Raw genomic sequence first — 23,898 nt, 5'->3', positions numbered from 1 at the left:
TGAAACAAGACCATCAGTTGGTTGTAACGATTAGGTTACTTACCCTGTAACCATCTGTTCTTGGCAAGTCGAGCTGTAGAGTCACATGCTTTGCATACATGTTTGCAAGTTGCTTTTCTTCTAATAAGTATTTTCCAGTCACAAGGTAAGGTGACTCCTCCTTTCGGTGATACTGTGCTTGGGCATCGACTCCATTGTTTGTTTTCCCACAAGAGGGTGAGAATGGAGTAAGTGTAGTATAGAGATGTCCATGTAGTGTGAATAATAAGAACTGCAACAACCACAGGGTTCCGGGGAGGAGGGAGGGTGCAAGTGAATATACAACTCTACATGCCGAGAACAGATGCTAACAGGGTAAGTAAAAATCAGTTTGAGGCATTTATGCGGTAGATATACATGCTTTGCATGGATTTCAATTACAATTGTACAACAGTGCCTTCCGAAAGCAGTGGATAACCAGTGGCCTTTGCAGTCGTTTGAAAAAGTGTTTTTAGCACTGCTTGTCCTACATTAGCTTGTTGACATGCCAATACATCCACAAAATAATGTTTGGTAAATGTGTGATGTATGGACCATGTAATCTGCCTTAAATAGGTCAGCTAACGGAATGTAAAAAAGGCCAGTATTGCAATATATATCAAACCTTTTCCACTTTGCTGTACAACATGCTCTCATGGTAGGTTTCGTGGCCAGAGCCCATATGAGTCTAGGTATTTCCCCAAGCGTCCTGGACAGTGTATGCGTACACTGTCCAGGACGCTTGGGGAAATACCTAGACGCATACGAGCGCTGGCCACGAGACACTAATTGCTTAAGGTCCAACACAAAGAACAGGAGGTACCTTCCCTGTGTTGCACTGAATGTTTAGAGGGGCACACGCCGGATATATCAATGTTAATATATCAGACCAGAAAACGTAGAGACTAAGGTGGCCGACGCTAAATAGAAATTCTGTCAGAATATTAACTTTTGAGCCCTGAAGAAGTCACGGATGTGACGAAACGCGTTGGCAACAAGCAATTCTGCTAATTTTAACTAAGAACTTGAATAAAGAAAATTGAAAAATCTACAATCAACTCTTTTTTGAAATTCTTATGTGTGGGAAATTTGTCTGAATATCTATTATTACTGTGAAATATAAAAATTGGATAAATCAAATACCTGTGCACAAACCTTGGTGCAGGTCAACGTTCCGCGATATATGTTTCAGTGGCATTAGTCACTTTCAGGGGGTGTATATGGGTCACATCCTCGACCATGTTGCACAAGGAATCACCTGTTAAATAGGCATTTACTAATAGTGAAAATCTGTGCTGGTCATTATAGTTCCGACCCTTGAGCGATTTTGTGAGATTCTCATGGTAGGTTTCCTCGTTTCTTTAAGGATTGTCATGCAATGTAGTGGTAGATTTAGGTATCTGAACTCTATGAAGTCAGGAGCCAGATCGCAAGGTTGAGCTCCTTGGGGTTCGGATGTCTGATTTCTCCAGGGTTCTGTGAGAGAAGGTTGGAAGTGAGCTGCAGTTTTTGGTGTGGAACTAATGACAGTTCTAGCAGTGTGGTGAACCACAGTTGACAAACCTACGTGGGAGCTAGTAGAATCAGTGATGTCTGCCGGGGTTTCCGAACCTGAAATGGGAGAGGGGAGGTGGAAAAACATAAGCAAATATCCCGGACCAGTTCATCCATAGGGTATTGCCTTTGGATAGATGGTGTGGGAATCTGGAGGCGAGGTTTGGGCATTTTGAGTTCTCTGCTGTGGCAAAGAAGTCTATTTGTGGAAATCCCCATTTCTGGAAGTGTGGGAGGAGAACCGGAGGATGAATTTCCCATTCATGTATTTGTTTCCGCATCCTGCTGAGGAGGTCGGCAAATTGGTTGTTTATTCCTGGAAGTTGTTCGGTTAGAAGATGAATTTTGTGATGTCTTGCCCAACACCAAATGGTCTTAAAGAGGCACGACAGCTGGTGGGAATGTCTTCCCACCCTTGTTTTTGTACACAGTACATGACTGTCAAATTATCTGTCCGGACTAGGACAACTTTCTATATTAGGTGAGGGAGGAAAGCTTTTACTGCTCGTTGAACTGCTAGAAGCTCCAAGTAATTAACGTGAGGACTTCTGCGCTTGCTGTCTCAAACCTTGAATTGTCATATGCTGGAGATGAGCACCCCAACCTGAGAGGTGCATCTGCTGTTAGCACAACTTGTGGAATGGGGTTGATGAACGATCGCCCATTTGAAAGATTTTGTGTGTTCCACCACAGCAGAGAGCGAAGAGTGCGGCGTCTACCAACACTAGATCTGTTAATTTGATTGATTCACTGATATGCTAAGCATTCCTGTAGAGGCCGCATATGCAGTCAAGTGTGAGGCACTATTACAATGCATGATGCCTTGATTCCTAAGAGTTGTAAGACAGTCTTCACTGTAAAGTATTGGTTGTTCTGAAACTGTATTAATAAAGTTTGAAAGGTTTGCATTCTGGCTGCACTGGGAGAAGCTAGAGCAGTGTAGGTGTTGCTCCTAAAAACTTTTGCAGTTGTGAGGGTTGACGATGGGAATTTTGTGCATTGACTGTAAATCCCAATTGATGGAGAAAATTTATGATATCTTGAGTGTGTTGTAAACATTTTCTCGGTGCGTTAACTTTGAGGAGCCAATCGTCCTGATATGGGAAGAAATTAATTTGTCGTCTTTTTAGATGGGCTTTTATTACAGATATCTCCTCAATGGGGAATGGATCACTTGTACCTGTGTAACTAGGGTAAGGTATTCTTGTGGTCTTTCTTTAAAATGAATAAATAAGCATTTACAATGCAATGGCTTTGCCTTTGTTAAAGTTAGAGCTATTGGCATTGCTCTTGACATTTTTATTTATGTTTTTTTGTTAACATAAATAAATGGCATTGTCATTTACAATGCCACTAGCTTTATCCCTCTCAAATGACACCCACAAACACCCACAGAGAGCCCCCCCCACACACACCCACACAGAGACCCACACACACAGCCACACAGACCCCCCCACACACACAGCCACACAGAGCCCCCCACACACACAGCCACACAGAGCCCCCAACACAGCCACACAAAGCCCCCCACACACAGCCACACAGAGCCCCCCCCACACCTTCTGGCCCATTATCTTTTCTCCTCATCAAAATAACTGCCACGCCCATTTCTTTGTTCTGAAAATGGTAGGTAGAAAGCCATTTCAAATCTAGGGGGCTGTGGCCTAAGAGAACTTTCTGAAGGCATGGAAAGAACAGCAGCCTCCTTTTTCATGGATGAGCATCCCCTAGCTCGGTTCTTATGCTCCACCTGTCTTTCTTTGATACTTCCCTCCATTCTTTCCATAGTGTCAACAGTGGGTCAATATGCTTTGTCCTTTCTTTCCATAGCATCATGGCCGCTGTTGGATTCGATACCAAGTCCCCTCTTTCCATTGCTATCATAAACAGTCTGTCTCGATTCCTCCTCTTTTCGTTCAATAGCTTTCAAAGACTGTCTGGGAAAACGCGTGCTCTAAATGTAAGACTGGAGGCAAATAATATCTGGAGGCACTCGCATCATGCACACTCCCAGACTTGCTTGTGCATATTTTGAGAGGCTACTACGGATAGACATTATGTGAATACTCTGGGTGCAGTAGTCACTCCGAATGGAAGTACTTTGAATTAATAGTGAATTCCTGCTCCTATCACAAATCTGAGATACTTGCAATTTCCTGGATAGATAGGAATATAGATATATGGGTCCTTTAAGTCTAGTGTGGACATTAAGTTTCCTTGTTGTAGAAGTGGAAGCACTTGTGGAAGTGTTCTGACAGTATGTATAGGTTTAACAGTCTAAGATCTAAGACTGGCGTTAGATACCCATCCCTTTTGGGGATTAGGAAGTAGGGAGTAAACTCCTGACCCTTGACGTTTTAATGGAACTAGTTCTATAGCTTATTTTGTTATAACAGCTTGTACATTTTGTTTGAGAAGCTGTTGGTGTTGTCCCGAGAGTTACTGAACGCAAGGAAGAATATTGGGAGGATTGCTGGTAAACTCCAAGCAATAACCTTGTTGGATAATACCCAAAACCCATTGGTCTGTAGTGATGGATTGCCAAGTGGGATGAACCTGTTGTATTCTTCCCCCAAAAGGTGATGAATGGTCAGGGGACGTGGTATCAAGTCAGTGCTGGTTAGAGGACTGGGAGATATATGTTGGTGTACCTTTCCCTCTTCCTTTAAAATGGTTTCCTCTATAGCTCCCCTTGTAGAACCCTCTAGAGGGGGGGGGGCGATAGTGTTTGTGTCTTATATGAAATTGTGGCCGCATCAGAGGTGTTAGTTTTGGAGCCTCCTCTGTAAAAGGAGCGATGGATGGAACCTCTGGTAGAAGGAGACTAAAGTGCTCCTATAGACTTAGCTACTTTAGAATCTTTTTTCATGGGACTGATCTATTTGAGACCCAAAAAGGTGTTCCTTATTAAAGGGTGCATTATTGTTTGTTGCACTTCTTGTTTGAAAACAGAAATTCTGAGCCATGCATGTCTCCTGAGCATAATGCTAGTGTTAATTCCTCTAGCTGGAGTATCTGCAGCATCTAATGCACACCCGATAGACGAATTGGAAATGTTGCCCTTCTTGTACTCTTTCTACCCCCTCTTTGTGATTTCTTCTGGGAGATATTTCAATAGTTCTTCCATGTCATCCCAGTGAGCTCTATTGTATCTGGACAACAAACCCTTTGTGTTAGGTATATGGCAATGATTGACTGATTGAGCACCCACTCTTTTTCCCAATACATCTATAAGTTTGGATTCTTTATCTGGAGGTGGTGCTTCTCGTTTGCGAATTTCCTTTTTTACAGGGATTAGAAAGCACTAATTAATCCAATGGCAATCGACCTCTAAGAAAGACTGAGTCAGATAAAGGGGGTTGATATTTGGTCTCATCTAGGTGTTTATACGTGCTCTAACTGGGTCTTTAAAAATATCATTAGTATGTCTCAACATACCTTTAAGCATAGGTAACTTTTGTGGTGTTGTGTGTGTTTTTTAATGTTTTAAATTAAAAAATCCTACAGTGCTTCTTTGTGTAAAGGCACTTAGTACTCTGGCAATTAAGTCCCTATATGCAGTATTACCATCAGGAGGGGAAGGTTTCGCTGGGTATAGATCCCAGTCTGCATCTTGAGGTGGCTCTATGTTATAGTCATCCCAGGGATCTGGTGGTGGCCGATTAGAATGGTCATCATCCTCTTCTATATCAGGGTTTGTGTTAGGAGAACCAGATGGTGTAATGTGTAGAACAGGTGGTTTCAAACTGATCCCAGGGGTGCACCAGGCTATAGTAAAAAGAAGCATCATACTGATAGCAGTGCTTTGTTTTAAGCTAGAAAAACAACAACAAACAACGATCAGCAGTCAGCAACTCTGCAATGGGCCATTTTTAAAAGGTTTAAACATAACTGTAATGTTTAAGACAGACTTAAGCATTGCAAATTGAAAAGAATTGTTCAAAATTCTGAGTGCCCCAAATTATTTTTTTTTATACTTGGGGTGCGCTGCATTAAAACGTTTGAATATCACTGGTGTAGACGGTCGGTTTGTGGTAAAATGGATATTGGTGAAAACGGAGGAGTGGTTTGGGGAATATGAATAGGGCTAGTAGCTAGGTCCTTTTTTTCTGTGGAGAGGAATTTTTCCTGCTTTCCTTTTTGGAGGAATTACTGGTTTTGTAGTCATGTAACTAGTATGAGGATTTATGTGAATTTTCTACTGTTTGGGATCCAGCTTGTCTTTTATTTTTTCCTAAGATCGGCTCCGGTGGTTATAAAAAAGCATCTTTTTGTCTCGGTGCAGAGCTGAATTTCAGTTTTTTTCTCTTTCGATCTGAGAAGTTTTGGAACCAAAGGGGTTTCATCTCAGCTCGAGCCTAAGCCGGAAGGCTTGGTGTGCTGTTTCGGTGCAGAGCCAGAAGGCAGGGTGTTTAAATCAGAGTCTCTGTGCTGACCATGGCTTGTTGGCAGTGGTGGCCCAAAAGCATTTTGTTGGAGTGGGTTTGGTGGGCAAAGGGCTTTAGCACGCATGGCACCCTGTCCAGCTGGAACGTCGTGGGACTCTAGTTCGATCTTTAACTTGGATTCGGAGTCCTGGGGGAGAAAGCCATTACTTCCACTGCCATTTCTTCCTGCTCACTGTATTCCTCATAGCGATCAGGCGTGTCTACAATACCTTCACGTTGCAGGTCTCAACTTCTTGGATTTGAACGACTGACACGCGACGCCATCGTAAGGAGGTCTGGACGAGGACGAAGAGGAATGGACTCGCACTGGGACAGAAGGAGCAACTCCGAGAACCACGCCTGTCGGGGCCATCGATGGGCGATCAGGAGAATGTGGCTGGACTGCCACAGCACCCGTGGCACTAACGGGATCGGCGGAAAGGAGTAAGCGAATAGATCGCACCAATCGATCAAAAGGGCATTCCCGCACGATCGGGGTTGGGGATGACAACTTGCGTAGGACAGGCATTTCCGGTTCTCTGGTGTCGCAAAGCGGTCTAGAGACGGACGACCCCATCGGTGAAACACGAGTTCCAGAGTCGGCTGAAGTAGCTCCCACTCGTGTGTCGATGATGTGGACCTGCTGAGGGAATCTGCCAGAATGTTGGAAAAGCCCAGCAGATGCACCTCCGTCAGGGTTATTTGATGACGGATAGCTCAATCCCAGATCGACTGAGCCAGTCTAGACAAGCATTGAGACTTGGTCCCGCCCAGTTTGTTCACGTAGTGCATACTGGTGGTATTGTCCGTCTGAATAAGCACCGACTCCCCTTGTACTACAGGAAGGAACGACTTGAGTGCCAGAAAGATTGCCATCAACTCTAGCCTGTTGATATGCCAAGAGCGTTGGGGCGGAGACCATTTACCTTTGATGGAGGCCTTGAACGTGAGCACCCCAGCCGTCCAGAGAGGCGTCCGTTGTGAGCGCGAGATCTGGTGCGTTGACGAGGAAGGACGTTCCAGTCGCCAGGTTGGTCGGCTGCGCCCACCAGTACAGAGCTGTCTTCATGCGAGCGGTAATGGTCACCAGGTCGTTGAAAGAACCGGAGACCTGACGCCACTGTACATCCAGTGCCTCCTGAATGGGACGGGTCCGCAGTCTGCAATGTGGGATCAGTGCAATACAAGATATCATCCCCAGAAATGATTTTAATGTCTGGACAGAAACAGACTGTCTTGATCGAATGAGAGCCACTAAGCGGAGGATCTTCTGTTGACGTTCGTGAGAAACGAATGCCTTTGAAAGCACTGTGTTTAAGGTTGCCCCTAAGAAACTCCTGGTTTGAGCAGGTCCAAACTGACTTGTAGACGTTGCTGGCCAAGCCGAGGGATTGAAACACCTCTTGACAAAGACGAGTGTCTTGGCTCAGTTGATGGTGGGATTGAGATTTGAGGAGGCAATCGTCCAAGTATGGAAAAATTGACGGCTTGGAGGCGTAGGTGAGCCACCACTGGAGCCAATACCTTTGTTAACACACGAGGGGCGGATCGGAGGCCGAAAGGCAACACTTTGAACTGGAAATGCGTCTGTTCTACTCTGAAACGCAGGTACTTTCGATGCGGTTGGAGAATTGGGACATGAAAGTATGCGTCCTGAAGGTCAATGGTGGTCATAAAATCGCCACTGGAAAGAAGACGCAGGATCTCCAGTAGTGTAAGCATGCGGAAGGATTGGCTCTTTAGGAATCTGTTGAGAGCCCTCAAATCTAGAATTGGTCGCCAATCTCCAGTCTTCTTGAGTACGAGGAAAAAACGAGAGTAAAACCCCTCTCCTCTCGGAGACACTGGAACCACTTCGACTGCACCCTTTTGAAGAAGAAGACAGACTTGATGGTAAAGCTCCTTGAGATGGGGAGGAGGCGGGCCAGACGGGGGAGTAGGGGAGGAATCTTGATGAACTTTAAAGTATGTCCTTTCATCATAATGTCCAAAACCCAGCGGTCTGAGGTGATGGAGGACCACTGAGAACAGAACAGAGATTCGACCTCCAACACTTGGGGGAAGACAAAAGTCATTGGCGTTTGGGAGTGGATCCCCGATATGAAGACTATCCCCTATATGACTGTCGATTGTTGTTGGTTTGACTGCTTTTGATTGGAAGAGTAACGTTGGTTACTCTGATTGTAGGAGCGATATTGAGATTGTCCTTCTCGAAAAGTGGAAGAAGTGCCGCGTGCACCCCGAAATGGCTGCTTCCGAAACTGCAAGGTGCCCAATGATCGAGCCGTATCGGTGTCCTTTTTAATGGACTCTAGAGCCTCGTCTGTGTGTCCCAAAACAGCGATTTACCGTCATATGGCATATCAAGGATCCTGGACTGGACTTCCTGCCGGAAAGTGGTGGACTTCAACCAACCTTGGCGTCGTAGGGCAGCCGCACTAGCAAGCTGACGGAAACCAGTGCCCGCAATATCGACTGCGCAGTCAATCATCTCTTCAGATGCTCTTTCTCCGTCCTGGAGGATTTGCAAAGCATCAGCTTTGGAAGCATCAGGGATGAGGTTGACAAAGGCAGACATGTCCAACCACATCTGCCGGTCGTATCGGCCTAAGATGGCTAAGGCATTAGCCGCCCTTACTGTTGTGGAAGCCATGGTGGAGAATTTGCGTACAATAGCGTCTAGGCGCCGACCTGCTCTATCTGGAGGAGCTGTGATCAGAGACGCTGGATTACGGGACTGACGCTGTGCGGCCTGAGTTACCACCGAATCAGGTTTTGGGTGAGAGACCAGGCATGAACCTGTTGGGGCCTTATACTTCTTCAAGGCGCTGCATTTGGGCAGGTAACGAATTTGGAGCCTGCATGAGCTTCACTCCCTCCTTCCAAATAAAAATCTATGATCGGAACCGTGTGGACTTGCTTGAATGGCTGATGCTTGAAATCGTAGAGGAAACAGTCCTCCTCTCTCTGTGTCCTGGGTAATTTGAAGCGCTGAGCCGCTCTATCCATCAGCTAATGAAAACTGGCAATATCTACTGGAGGGGAATCTCCAGGTTCTCCTGGCGGAGGGGAGGGTGTCTGTATTTGGTAGTCGTCCCACTCTGCCATGCCGGTCACGGCATCATCATTGTCCGTATCATCGTGGACCTCTCAGTCTTACAGTTCTGGAAGCACATGATCATCATCATCCTGTGGTACACAGTTGTGTGTATCTTGACCGATGTTTGAACCTGGGGTGAAGGCGTCTATGGCAAAGGTGGCGGAACAGAGGGTGGAACTGCCGCAGCAGCCGGTGGTCTAGGAGTACCTTGTGGCGTAGGTGGAAAACGCCGGTTGTAGTTGTCCACCATATGCTGGAGGTCATAGAGAAAAAGGAAAAGTAGCTGTTGGAACTTGGATGAGCTGTTCCTCAGCTTGAGACTCCTGGTCGTCGCCGTCGTCACTGCCATAATCTTGGCATTTGATGATCAGATCTGACGGACTGTGTGCCGCCCTGAAAGTGTCATCCACATCATTACCAGAGTCCGAATCGTGCTCAGAGCCAGTGGCAAACATAGGTGAAGGTGGCTGCGGATCTGGAGCAGACAACTGGTGGCATGGACTTTGACAACGATGGTGTGAAGGTTCTGTGGCGACAGATGCAGAACCTGAAGATGGCAAAGGCACTAGAGGCAATGAGGCAAACTAGGATGGTGCCACCGTCGACGGTATCGTTGACGGTACTGATATGGCAGTCGATGAAGATGACTTCAATGGATCCATCGTCGACGGAGCCCTCGTCGACAGAGCTTTGGTCGACGGAGTCTTCATCGACGATGAAGACTTTTTGATGGCTTTCGTCGACGATACTAGTTTCTTCAACGACGATGAGGTGATAGGAATCGCCGACGAGACAGTCTTAAAGGCCAATGAGACTCTCGTAGACGTGGAGGCAGTCGACGAGACCGTCGTTGATTAAGTAGAAGCTGACATAGTCGACGATGTAGACACTGATGATCTCGTCGTCGGGACACTCGTCGACGCTCCAGATGACGACAAAGCATGTTTTTGAGTGGAAACGCGCTGTGAGGCAGCAGAAGACGCCTGAGAGCCAGGTCTCGTGGGAGTAGAAGTAGTAGGAGCCGGTGGGGACACCACAGAGACCAAAGGCAGGGCAAGTTTCTTCCTTTTGAGAAAAGGAGAGGGCACATCCTGCACACTACGCTTAGATGCTGTAGTGGAAGGTCCAGACTGAAAACTCTAAGCATCAGACAGAGCTGAATCCTCGTCCTTAAGACGTTGGAGCCAAAGGAGGAGACTGCCTTCCTTGTCCTTAGGAGTTTTTGTAGAAAAGGTTCTACAAAACTTGCAGCTGCCAACTTCATGCTCAGGGTAGAGACAATAAATACATTTCTTGTGGGGGGTCTTCTTTAAAAAGACGCAACTTCCCACAAGAAGAGCAAGTTCGGAATAAAGACTTCTTACTTGACATGATAAGACTGGAAACTAGAAGAATTGAGGAAAAAAACGAGTAGAGCTCAGGGAGACTCCCTTCACACGACATGCGGTAGAAAATCTGAGGGATTGAGCTTCCGAGGAGAAGGTTCTAGAGGGTGCTGGCGCCTGATTGGCTGTAGTTTGGACTAACATAATGACAGTGATATGTTGCAAGTGTTTTCTCTCTCTATCATGCATTCCTATGTAGGAATTGTTTTAGAGGATTTAGTTGTGTATTTACTTCTATTATTTCTTACGTTCTGTTCTCACATACATATACTTTAGCATTTTTATTGCTATTTTTATGTACCGTGGGTCTCCCACTTAGACGACGGGGAATATTCAAGCATGTGAAGCTATGAAAGACACCCCTAATACTGGAGAAAAATAAATATACAAACACATCCGTATATGTGTGTGTATATATATATATATATATATATATATATATATATACACACACACACACAAATTATAAATCAGTTAGCCATTTCATATAGGACACATTTCTTTTTGATCAGTGTAACTTCACAATGTTTATTCTTCTAAAGTTATCCACTTGTAGCTGTTAGAAAGTACAGTTCCTTTTTCTTATTAATATATAGATGTGATTCATTCAAAAACGACTTGCAACATTACAGCTTTTCTGCTTCTATCAGTGACCACTGAAGTCAATTAGTTCGGTATGTTATGTTCACCGTTGAAAAATATGTTGGGTGGGGATCACAGAGTTGAAATATAGACGTATCTCAGCCGTTAAACTTGCATGCTGTGTCAATCATGTGAACTTTTTATGAAATTTGACTGGTCAAGATTTGTACCAGCACTATTTTGTAATTTAAAAATACAAGACTTTCGCATCTTTGGAAAAAAAATTAACACAAAAGGAAATATTACATAGCAGTTCCAGGCCACAAAGTGGGGTAAGAAGTGTCGAAAAATTGGTAATTGAGAAAAATGTATTGTCTGTAAATATGAGAAAAAGAAGCCCCAGGGTGGCGGTGATGAACAAGTTACTTACCTTCGGAAAGGCCATATCTGGTAGAGACTATATCTAGCGTCAGATTCTATACCTTTTGACTTACTCCAGGAGTTAGACTAGACCCGGAATATTTTTCATGTGCAACACCTGCACATCAATCGGTTCTGTGCCCGTCATTGGCATCATTCATGCTGGAAGTTACGTTGTGGTGCCTAGATAGGAGTCACCCAGGCCAATGCGCAGCTAATGTTGATAAAGAGCACCACCCACATAAAATTGGTCCGCTTCGGTACTGCTTGACCCCACAAAGAGTTGGTCATCCACCCGGAACTTGTGTGTAGTCAAGGTAGAACGACAATGCCGTTTTAGGGTCAAGACGGTGGAGTCCCTCTTTTTTTTAGAGTAATGTGGAGGAGCATAAAAGGTAAGCAAGGTAATGCATTGGCATACATGAAAAAGGGTTACCACTTTTGGTAGAAAGGAGGCCCAACTGCGAAGCCCCCCCTTAGTCAGGATAGAGATAAGGCGGCTTAGATGAGGAGGCCTGCAGCTCACTCTATGGGTAGACGTAACCACTACAAGGAAGGCTGTTTTCAGTACGAGAAGCATGAAGTGACAGCAGTGTAAAGGCTCGAAAGGAGCGCACATCAAAAAAGTTAAAACCAAATTATGGTCCCACTGAGGCATAATGAATGGGGACTGAGGAAAGATGTTAGACCTTTGAGAAACTTCTGTACAATAGGTGACTGGAACAAAGAGGGTTGACCTGGCAACCACAAGGCAGCAGAATTGGGAGATCGATAGCCCTTAAGAGTTTCTAGAGCAGATCCCTGCTGGGAAAAAAATAATGAAAAGCAGAACTTCAGGAAGAGGGGCGGAAAATGGGATAGATTTTTCTGCACACCATGCCACCGATGTTTTCCAATGGAAGCTGTACTCAGTCTTGGTGGAGGAACGCTTAGCTGCCAAGATGACATTACAGACATCAGGAGGAAGGTCAAAAGCGGTCAACTGTTGCCGCTCAATCTCCACGCAAAAAGGAGGAGAGTGGACAGGTTCAAGTGAAGGACCCACCCCGACTGCAGTGACAGAAGATCCTCCCGAAGGGGCAGCCTTATCAGATGATCCATGGCCATTGGGGGAAAAAAAATCTAACAATGGAGCTGTTGAACATACACATTCCCGACATCACATCGGTAATTAAACAAAAAAAAAAAAGAAAGACGACTTCTTCTAGAAAAATAAGTTGGCATGAGTGTGCATAGCACATGTATCTGCAGCCAACAAATGCTACTATTAACTGTTTAACAGTTATTCAAAATCAATGGTGAAGTCAGAATTTTTCTAGATATTACAGAAAAGTAACTTTTAGGAAATAACTAATGGGCTCAACTAAATGGGTAAAGAAGACCCACCATGACCTAATAGAATATGCAGGGGGCATGAGGGTAGGAGGATCCTCTTTGGCAAAGGATCATTTCCTGCTTGAAAGTCACTTACTGCTTGACAGACCTGCTGGGGTTTGTCATAGAACACTCTTCGCCCTGTGGAAGATCAAAAGAGGACTGAACCTGCCATCTGAAACCTAGAAAGAAAGGACATGCTCTCCATTTTGTATCCAGGACAAATAAGTGGACTCCAAGGACCTGCTGTTACAACGCAACAAGCAATAATAGAGGCCTTTCCTTGCAGTTGCCCAAATTACCAGTGACACCTGTACTGTGCCCTTCGGTTGGCCTCTGCCCGACACCTTGTGAGTCCCTGGAGGTCCTAAGGGTCATTAGAAGTTTACTCCTGTGGTGGATTGGGACTAAGTAAGAAGGTAAAATATTTGACAAGGACAAACCTGGTCTTTGTATTCGACCTGCACTCCACCGCAGTCAGCCTCAAATTGGGCATAGGTCCTGGTCTACTGCCACCATTGACTATCACTGGCGCTTTGTGCCACTATTTCTACTTGAAACTTTTAACAGTCATACTGCCAGTTCCCCTTGTGGTTTTTTGCCATTTAGATGACATTATGTTTATTAAATGTTGCTCTATTTTTATGGCTCTGTGCCATAGTAACTAGGGGGACGAGTGCAGGTCTATTTAGTGAGGTTAGTGGTTCACCCTGACAAAGATTGAGATTACGAGAGGAGTACTTATGCCCCTCAGCTAAGAACCTAATTTTTATTACACTTTGACAGAAGGCCAGATCCTGTATCTGATCACTTGGACGCACAGAATACTGCATATGGCAGGAGTGTTCTATGTTTAGAATTATCACTTAAGATCCATATGAGAACTATGGGTGCCAATAGACATGAACAAAGTTCAAAGGCACTTGTTCTTAAAAATGTGAGCAAATAGGCAAGTAACCTGCAAGTCTGCTAAAAACTGCACAATCAATAAATGGAGAGCCACTCACTTTTCAATTAATATAAATAAACGTTTCATTGTATGATAAATCTTTAATAAAATCGGTTTCATCCTCCGCACAAACTCATATGTAGAAATATTTGTAACAACAATTTCCACAGGAAAAATACACTTTAATTGTGATAGTCAATAATGTTCTATTTATTCTTCAATGGTTTAGAATCCCAAAAAAGAAAAATATACTAACTGTACAAAAAACGAGGTGACTAAGTACACATTCAAGGACAATGCTTTTGTGGAAGAATGACTAGATTCATGTAACTGTTCTTCAAAAACGTCCATAACCAAAATGGAATAGAATCCACACATTTCAAAAATACTGATCCCTCTTCTTCAGGATTTGACCTCCACAGTTTATCTTGGTTTTCTCATTGCAATGTTTGAGGCAAAGGCACTTCTCTCCTAAATCACAAACTGCTGCTGTGGTTTATTTATCTTCAATCAACATGTCAGACTTTATATCTGAAAAGGGTGAGGAAAGAAATGTGTGAATGTTAAGGAAACTTAACCCTCAACCCAGCTTTCTTCACCACCACGCATATTTTTTATGAAACAAAATTTAAAATATATAAATATTTTTTTATTTTTTAACATGGCTCTTTTGTTGTGACCCTCCGAAATAGTTATCCACTGCAAAATAAAAGTATTTTAAAATAAATGTAATGTTGCATCAGCTTTTCAGTGTCACACTGAAAAAAATACAAGTCTAGTTGCAAAAACAATGCTGCGTGGTTAAAATAAAAAAAATGAATTAAAAAAAAAAAATACAATCTCTTACCAAAAATATTGTGAATTATATTCAATATTTCAAAGCTCCAATGTATTATTGCATTAGTATCCAATGAGAAATGCACTATCCGGTAGTGAGAAAATGAAATGTCCACGCTTCGACTCCAGGTACAGTGGCATCTGCACCTTTATGTACCCGGAGTACCAGCTAGGGAAGACCTGGACTCCAGTGTCACCCCAAGTGCAAGACAGTCGGCAGTCTATAGGGCCGGGGTGTCTGGGTACAAGGGTACTCTGCCAGTTGATAGTGGAGGGGCTGTGCAAGATGCTGCAGGAAAGGAGCACCAGGAGCCAGGTAGAGAAGGCTAGCCTGGAGAGTCAGTAAATCCATCTCCCTGCAAAGTGTAGCCTTTAAAAGCCAGAAGGCCTGATGAGAAGGCTCAAAGTGGCTAGATCTCACCACCAGGATCAAAACAAATCAAAGAACTTCCAAATCGACCAAACAAGGCCAGAGTTATGCCCAAGTGAAGATTTTACCTTTAAGGTTAGAAAAAACAGTATTTCGAAATCAAACTCCCGAGATGGGCCAGGGTGTGTGAGGACCCCCACCCTGGAATGCAGATAGTCTCCCATGGTTCCACCTCACCAAACCTAAGGCCAGCATTGTGTGTATGGGGCCTGGACACCATTCCAGGAACCCCGATGGAGGAGGTCCCACAGGAAGCTATGCCACATCCCACTGCCCGTGCACCGGACGGGTGTGGGGCAGAGGAGGCACAGCAAGGCAGCAAAAGCCGCAAGGAAAGGGGTAGGATAATCAACCTACTGTGCCCTGCACAGCAAATGATGGACCTGGCCGGGCAGGAAGCTATTTTGGTAGCGCAGGAGCGGGTTCCCAGTCCTGCCATAGACAAAGAAACCAAAGCTATCTGTGCCTTGGGTGGAATCAGGGCACCTAAATTAATTAAAAATAAAACTGACAAAAAAAAAAATACATGAAAATCAGCGTGAGGCAAAATCAAAAGCTGCTCATTTAGAAATTGTTTTTTCCCCGCTGGAGGTCCTCTTAGTGCCCTGAAGAGCTTATTTGCATAATTTCTGATCCTTGTAGTTCCCAAAGAAGGGGGGTGGACCCCAGGTGCAGGTCTTTTTAGGGCTCCCTGAGGTACTGCAAGCCACCCCCACCCACAATGGTTCACCAAAAACAGCCCTACTTTTCCAAGTGTCTTGAGGATATCATCAAAGGATATGATTTGGTAGTTTTAAAGCACTCAGAGCTGCAGATGTTGCTCCTTTCTTTTAGAGTGCAGTGACCCCTAGTGATTGGTTCTATGGCAGAGTTATTTTGTACTGTGAAAGTGAAAGACAGCAATTTTGGGCCTAGTGTCGGAGCAAAAAAATTCTACGATGCTCTGTTGCAGCGACACTGAAATCGTTCTTACACATTTCAAATGATTTTACTCTATATTTTCATCCTACAGGCACCTCCATTTCACCTGGCAAATGATATATGATGCAAGGCAGCAGAGAAGTTCAGATTCAGAAGATTTGTGAGGGTGTTTATAAATTGCACATAGACCAAAGATTAATAGTGCAAGATACTCAGAGCAATGGTAAAACCTGCAAATGTAGCCATTATGGAAAGATCAAAGTTTAACAATATTTCCTAACAATAGAAATAGAAGACAAAGAACGGAGGAACATAGGGAGGTTATGTAGGAAGCTGGCTCTGTATATACTATACCAAAAAGGAGATAGTGTGCAGAGTCCAGTGAGTCCCCAAAGTTATGGTAGAGGATAAAGTAGATAATACCTTACTCTTAATTTAGTGGTAGCTGGGCTGAGCAGTTAGGTTTATCAGAGGGTAGTATGAATGCATTTGGTGTATATACTCCTACAAGACAAGAACACACTCCATGACTGACCGCAGGCCAATGTTTGTGAAACAAATAAATAATTTAATTTCTAGGAACCAAGTTGAACTCTGTTACAGGTCAGTGGACTTAATTTGCAATTAATTCAAGTTATTATTTGCAAAAGGGTTGTAGAGCATTAAATAATAAATACTTTACATATACATGAAATGCTGGTCAATGTAAAAAGTGATACTTTGTATTTAAGATCAACACAGTGAGAGACCAATGAAATTCTATGGGAGGAAATACATGCGAGTAACTTACAGGTCAGCAAACGGTTTTGATATTCAGTCTCTAGGATCACCACAGGACAAGGGTCGGACCAATGTAGGTACTATACCACCAGCAGCACAGGGGTGACCAGGTGCAGAGGTCACTCGGCTCAATATTACCCTACCGAGGCTGGGGGCACCTCGAAGAGTCACCGGTTACAGTATGTACCGGTGGTTCAGAGACACAGGCCCTGGGGTTAAGATCAGCACTAAAGGGGCCACCAAATAGCACGAAGACTGCACCACCAGAGGCACTGGGGCAGTCAGGTGCAGAGTGCAAAGGAGGCGTCGGGTCCAGTTGAAACAAATAGAGATCCTAGATTGGGGAAAACCTCTGCAGGCTCTGTTCTGAAGGCTGGCTGAAGGAATCCCACGACTGGAGAGGTTAAATTGGATAGTGGGAGGACACCAGGACACAGTCAGTTGCGCACACCAAGGTCAGAGGGCTGTGGGTGCAGGGGAAACTTTAGGCATCAGGTTTTTCTCACCAGATCTGGTAACAGTCGAGGGACCCTTCAGGTTGAGGCTAAAGGCGTCGAGGAGGAGATCAGAAGAGGTTGTCCGACTCTGGATCCCAGGTCAAGATCACAGGGAATACTTCACTGTGCCTGTGGGCCACCTGGACTTGGGCTGTGGGCGTCAGGTGCAGGGTAGTGCAAGTGCTGCAGATCCCGCTGGATCCGGAGTCCTTGAGTTCGTTTCTTGTTGGACAAATCCAGTGTCCACGGGAGACAAGAGTCTTTGTTGAATGCAGCACAGGACCGCGGGGTCCTTGGAGGCTGCTGGCTACGGGCCACGTCGGTTTCTTGGAGCAGGGTCGCTGGAAGGAGAGAAAGGCCGGCAGGGCTGGGGTCAAGCCAGTCATTTCAACTGCTGCACGCCTCTCCAATCCTTCATAGGTAGTCAAATCTGAGGAACATGGTTCTATGGAGCCCTTAAATAATACATTTAAGGGCTTTAACTGAGGTCGGGTGGGAAGTAGCCAATAGATTGGGGAGAGGGGCACATCCAAAGTGGGCCTAATTCTGTAAAGCAAGATGAATAATTTTTTTAGAGTAATTCACCTTAGCTCCCGGCGACCTTGCGGGTGTAACAGGCCAAGGTGGACACTCCTACTCTGCCTAATAATTTTTACTCCTGTCCTGCTGCCAGACAATTGGCGTTAGGACAAGTGGACGGGCATTCCACAAGTTGGAGCTCCCCAAATCAGCATAACGCAAGGTGAGAACCTTTGAGGCACGCCGCCAAATGTCGCTGTTCCTGCTAAGGGGGAGGTGAGAAGCACCTCCACCCAGGGCAGGCTTGGTTTCTGAACTCAGAGCACAAATGCTGTCACCCCATGAGGTCATAAACTAGTCTGGTGGTGGCTGGCTAGGAAGGACCAGTCAGCCAATACACTAGAAGTTGGCAGTTTTTCAGGGAGTATCTCTAAGAGGCCCTCTGAGTGCATTTTATAATAAAACCATCACTGGCATCAGTGTGGGTTTAATATGCTGAGAAGTTTGACACCAAACGTCTCAGGTCTTCGGTAAAGCCATCATTGAGATGTGGAGTTGTGCTGACAAACTACCAGCCCATGTACTCAAAATGCCTTCACTGCACTTACTGTCCCAGAATAGGCTAAGACACTGTAGGGGCATATGCCCTCACCTGTTGTACAGTGCACCCTGCCTTAGGGCTGAAAGGCTTACCAGAGGGATGACTTACCTATGCCATAGGCAGCGGTGTGTAGACTGGCCACCAAGAAGTTGTGCCAGGTCAACTCTTAGTTCAGCTACACCGCAACACATAGCCCGCAATGGAAGTGTGTATGTGTTAGGTGTGGGGTCCTTTAGGGTGGCACTATACATGCTGAAGCTCTAAGGAACCCTCTCTGGCCACAAGGTCATTGGTACCACTGGTACCTATTACAAGGGACTTCTAAGTAGGCCAGAGGTGCACCAATTGTGGGAGCAATGGTACAGTTTTGAAAAGAAAACAGGTGGTGGGGCAGGTTAGCAGATACCCTAAAAGAGGGTACTTAACACCTTGGCTGCTAGCAGTTTTCCCGTCCTGTGCTGGAAATCAATATTTTACATGATTCATGACGAGCTCAGCTCGTCATCAGCACAGCTCAACTGTGCATCATGACGAGCTGAGCTCGTCATCAGCATCGAAAGGGTTAAAGTAGATCCAGAGATGAAGGTGTGTGGTAGTAGAGGCAGAGTTTAAAGCAAGGAATGTAGGTGAAGGAACAAATGTGTGTGCATCAATGGGATAGATTTCAAAAGATTACATTCCCTCACCGGGAGCTAAAAGACAAGAGTAGTGTTCAATGCCCACGCAATTCTAGGAACCCACCATAAGACTGGCTGCGGAGTTCAGCTCCTGTTGAAGTTTGGCTGATATTTTAATTGGGGTGTCAAAAAAAGGTGCAGTTAATAAAATCTAGGCAGAACTAGACTCACAAGAACCACCGAAGTAAGGTGGGGGTCAATGAAATGGAGAGCCCTGCAGTGTAGTTTAAGTTGCATAAAACATGGAGGAGGAGAAATGGAATTGGATATCTAGTTCGGTTCACAGGCTTACCAGTCCCAAAGGACTAACAATAGTTCAGTAATTGGGCAGATATACACAGACTTAGGCCTGTGCAATTAAACATTCACCATGCGCAACTTTACTTTATGTGAAAATGTGTGACAGGCCTGGGATGCTTGGTGCTTCAGAACTAAGGGTCAGGGCCAAAGCGACAACAATAGCCTTATGACTGGTTGGAATGGATTTCAAACATTAAATATTTTACATTTGTTCCATATCTTGCAAACCGGATGGCACTATCAACTGTGTGTTAACATCTAAGAAACCAAAGTCGGAGGAGTGATTTTCCTAGTATATCACCTCTAGCTAGATATGCAAAGCATAAACCATGAGGAGAGGACACTGAAAAAGCTTTGCAAAAGGTTGAAAAAAAAAAAACAGAAGTCATTAGACAATACAATAAAATGGAAAGTGATTAGCAGAAATCTAACATTTCTTTAAAAGGAATGTTTAAAAAAATAAAAACCCGGGGGGGGAGAAAACTTCTCCCGAGAGGGCAGCACATCCATTCGATAGAGGGAAAAATAAATACCAGACGGTGGGAACTGGAAAAGATACATCAGATATCCCACCCTCCCAAAGAGTGGACTCTTCTAGAGATCAGAAACTTACCATTGTACTGTCCATCGGTAGGTTACACCACTAATACGACTGACAAGGAGTCATATGTACCTTGCATTTATTTCAACCCAGTTAGCTGGTCTAATCGTTAACTTCCTTAAGAGAATACGTTTTTATTTATTTATAATCTGCAAACCTTAAACGAAGATGAACCACTGCAAAATATCAAAGAAAGAAAATGGCTGATAATTGCCACGACGATGGGACAAAAGCCAGTGTTTACCCCACCCTCACAATGCCAAGTCCGCATACTGCCTACTCACTGAATGCTGGCACTCCAAAGACCATTTCCACAACATATGTGCGCAACATGCGATGTGCATACTACGTCAATATTGGGCTTCAGCTTTCCATTACTGAGGGCGTGCACTAAGTGCTCTGCAGATGCAAAAAGTGAAGCAAGCAGACTGCTGTACATGTTGGTTTGTGTGGGGGCAGGCATATGTGAAAATGGTTTAGGGTGTACACTTGTGTCACTAGAATGTGTTTAGGTGCATTCAGATTAGCAGAAAAATCCAGCAGCAAATAATGCTAGTTGGTAAACAAATAGTTTATTCGTATATTTTTTTCTTCATATATCATACAGTTAAATTAACTTCTCAAACAAGCAAGGGCTTCACTCGATTAAAAAAAAAATAATAATTAAGTGGCATAGCCAATAGGTCACGACTATGCGAGAGCCACCAGCTCTGGCAATGTGTTTTAGCCACGTTGTACACATGTGTGGCTGCTGTTCAGCATGGCTAAAGGTTAGTGGCATGGCGGTCAGAATGGAGTGGTGTAGCAAGGCTAAGATAGGATTGGAGCAGACCGGAGGAGTGACCAGGGCGAAGCAGGGACCAGGGTGGAGTGGAGAATCTGGTTTCGTAAGTTAATAAACATTGCTGCAGCGGAGGGCAAATTATACAGCAAACTTCCCGTGGAACTGCCTAAGCATAATGTTCAGTGTACAGGACATTACCACAATAGGCTATTACATTTCTTTAAATTACATTGTTATTATCACCCCGAAATCATTTGCTAATGCAGAGAAAGCACGGGGGAAGCGACCTTCTCCATGTGTCACAAGCCCCTCAAGTGATGAGCATAAAATGATTAACGGTCAGCAAAAGTGACCCATGGCAGAGTATTGCAGCAAAGAATTAAAAACAAGAACGCTATGAAAGTAGCAGCATGCAGCGAGTGGAAGAAGTAGTACCGCAATCATGTCAGGAGCAGCGGATGGGGACTGATTAAGTGGAATCAACCTGTGTTTGGTCGTGCTCCACAGTATGCATCGGAAGTGAAGTTATGTCTGGACTAGCCAACTAAAGAGGCCGAAAAGAATAGTGATGCTGAAGCACAACAGCGGCTCCTCCGCCTTAGCATCACCCTAGTGCTTCACCTGCTAGCTGAATACAAAAAATAAAATAATAAACATCGTTATTTTTTTTTGTATTCAGCTTACAGTTGAAGCCGGGCTGAGTGGTGGCAGCATCTTCAGTGCGCATGAGGGTTTGGCCAGCCGTCTCGGGCTGGCCTAACAAGTCAAGTGCACTTTGCATGCTCTACACCCAGGCATCCATATCTGAGTGTCAAACCACGGCAGCCTTACAGCAGAGTTGTGATTGGTCTGAGTATTCTGGGAGGCTGTGTGCTTCCTGCTGAGTGGAGGGCAGATAAAGAGATGGCAGACGACTGTATTAAGGTCAATTTATTTCTATTTATTGAGAAATATCTATTCTACAAAAAGACGGTGCACATAGTAAACGGATAGTTAACGTCAGGATATACTAACCAGCTAACGAAAGCGATGAAGTTTTGAGGATGATGAACAAAGGTAAACAAGAAAGTACTAGCATAGAAATCTACATTTTGCATACCATTTCTTTAACCGGTCTCGTGCTTCCAACTGTGCCCCCACTTCAAATGTAATTCCTCTTCTGTTAGGTGGTTTTTTCGTCATTTCGGATAAAACAGTCAATTATGCTCTCTGGAAAATAAAATTAAAATAGCATTTGCATCACCATCCATATTTTATCTGCAAAATACAACTGTACAATTTAATTAAAATTATAAAAACACAAAACACTAGAATTTCCCCCCCGCCATCACAAAATTGTCAATACTTTTAAGGAATATAAATTCACAACAAACACTGCTTTCTTCAGAGAAGAGTCTGTACAGAACAAGAAATCAGACTAGATGGGTTCCACTTCCTTGTATGTTTCTTTAAGCAAATGTTGTACCAGTTTAAAATCAGTTAATGTATGGAACCCTCCATAAGCAAGAACCCTCCATAAGCAAGAACAAACGCACCCTCACACTTGTGACAGCATTAAAGAACAAGTTACTTACGTTTTAGTATCGCCTTATCTGGTAGAGTCTATCTAGACGCAGAGTCCTTCCCTTCGAATAATCCTCGGGCATCAGACTGATCTGGACGTTTTTGAGTAGTACCCCTGTGCGCCAGTAGTTGGCATAGTCGGCTTTGCGTTGGCCGTGTCAGAAGTGACGTGCAAGGTACCTAGATAGGCGCCTTCTTGGTGCGCTACCTTCAGTTACTTTTGAGACTTTCCGTGCCAGAAGCACAGATCCACGATGAGAAGGACTATTGGTGTGAAAAACTTAAACCCCGAGAAGAGTATCCTTTACACTGCAGTCTGTTTACAGTGAATGCGGGGAGAATGAGAGGGTCAGTAAGGAATGTTGATTCTCAGAGGTATGCTGTATAGAGAATCCTGATTTATTTCAAGACAAGGAGGCTAGCATTATGCATAACCTTTTATTAACCACTTCTGAGCAGCATCTTAAAAGCTTTCAAGAACATGAAGTCACAATAAAATCAGAACTCCAAACACCATATAACCCTTCAACATTCCAGGCTCATCCTCTTCGATTTCCTCTTTGACATCTTTTGTCCTTCTCCCATTTTCCTTCTTTTAAATTCACTGTCTCATTAAAAATATCAGAAAAAACTTTACATCCAGCTCCAAACCTTTAAGTAATCACCATCCATCTATAATAAATGAAAACATTGAGAATATGTTAATCCTTCCTCCACCTTAACGGGTGGGAGGGAGGAATAACGGTAGCCTCCTTGTCTTTAATAAAACACGATTCTCTATACAGCTTAATTCTGAGAATCGACATTTTATGGGAAGGCTGGAGGCTAGCATTATGCAGGTTTAAAGTTCTTCAAAACTCCTTCTGAAACATGCTCTACTTGTCTGAAATAAAAATCCTGAAACACTATAATTTGACTAATCTGCAACATTCTTAATGTCAAACTACCTACATCTCCAGACACGTTTGATGCCATTGCTCCACGAATCAAATGTGCTGTAAATCTTTAAATTCACACCAGCCTCACGCTTAGTTCCTTTCACCCATCTTGTAATCGTTGCTGTGGACACTGCTCTATGAGGTTTCATATAGGAAATTGACAACTGGTCTGTACCAACACACCTAAACTCACTCGCTTCATATTCCCTAATAAAAGTCTCCACACACAACTTTGAATGTTTTTCAAATCTTGGGTAAAAAATGCTCTCAGTAATAGTTTTTGTTAGTAAACTTCTTAAAAATAAACCCTTTGGATGAAAAAATGTATTGGAAACATCTAAACGCTTTAACATTTGAAACTCTTGAAGGAGATCCAACACAATAACGTAGCCAACTTCCAAGACAATTGTTTTACTCTCAAATATTTGTTGCCTTGCCAACTCTCAAACAATTTCAAAAGCAAACCAATGTCCCATAAAGTATCATGCCTTGCACATGGAGGTTTCTTCAAACAAATACCCATCATACTCCTGCAAACCAACTGTCCTTTGGCTACTGACAGCCCCTCAACCAGGGAATGACCAGCAGCAATCGCGGACCTAAAGCAGTTGATGGTCTTATAACTCAAACCTTTCCTGAAC

At 44.1% G+C, this 23,898-nt stretch overlaps 1 protein-coding gene across 1 annotated transcript in view; it reads right to left on the bottom strand.

Annotated features, from left to right (window-relative positions):
- PHF20 (PHD finger protein 20) overlaps positions 1-23,898 on the bottom strand; it is a 1,006,161-nt gene that overhangs the window by 935,925 nt on the left and 46,338 nt on the right. The window contains exon 2 of the mRNA XM_086932347.1: positions 21,856-21,965. Coding sequence (XP_086788473.1) covers positions 21,856-21,938 — 83 coding nt within the window. The 5' untranslated portion in view covers positions 21,939-21,965. The remainder of the gene's footprint in view (positions 1-21,855; positions 21,966-23,898) is intronic.

This window comes from Lissotriton vulgaris, chromosome 7 (genome assembly GCF_964263255.1).
Source record: "Lissotriton vulgaris chromosome 7, aLisVul1.2, whole genome shotgun sequence".
NCBI lineage: Eukaryota > Metazoa > Chordata > Amphibia > Caudata > Salamandridae > Lissotriton > Lissotriton vulgaris.
The sequence above is the reverse complement of the archived record's forward strand: the minus strand, read 5'-3'. Positions and strand labels throughout refer to the sequence as shown.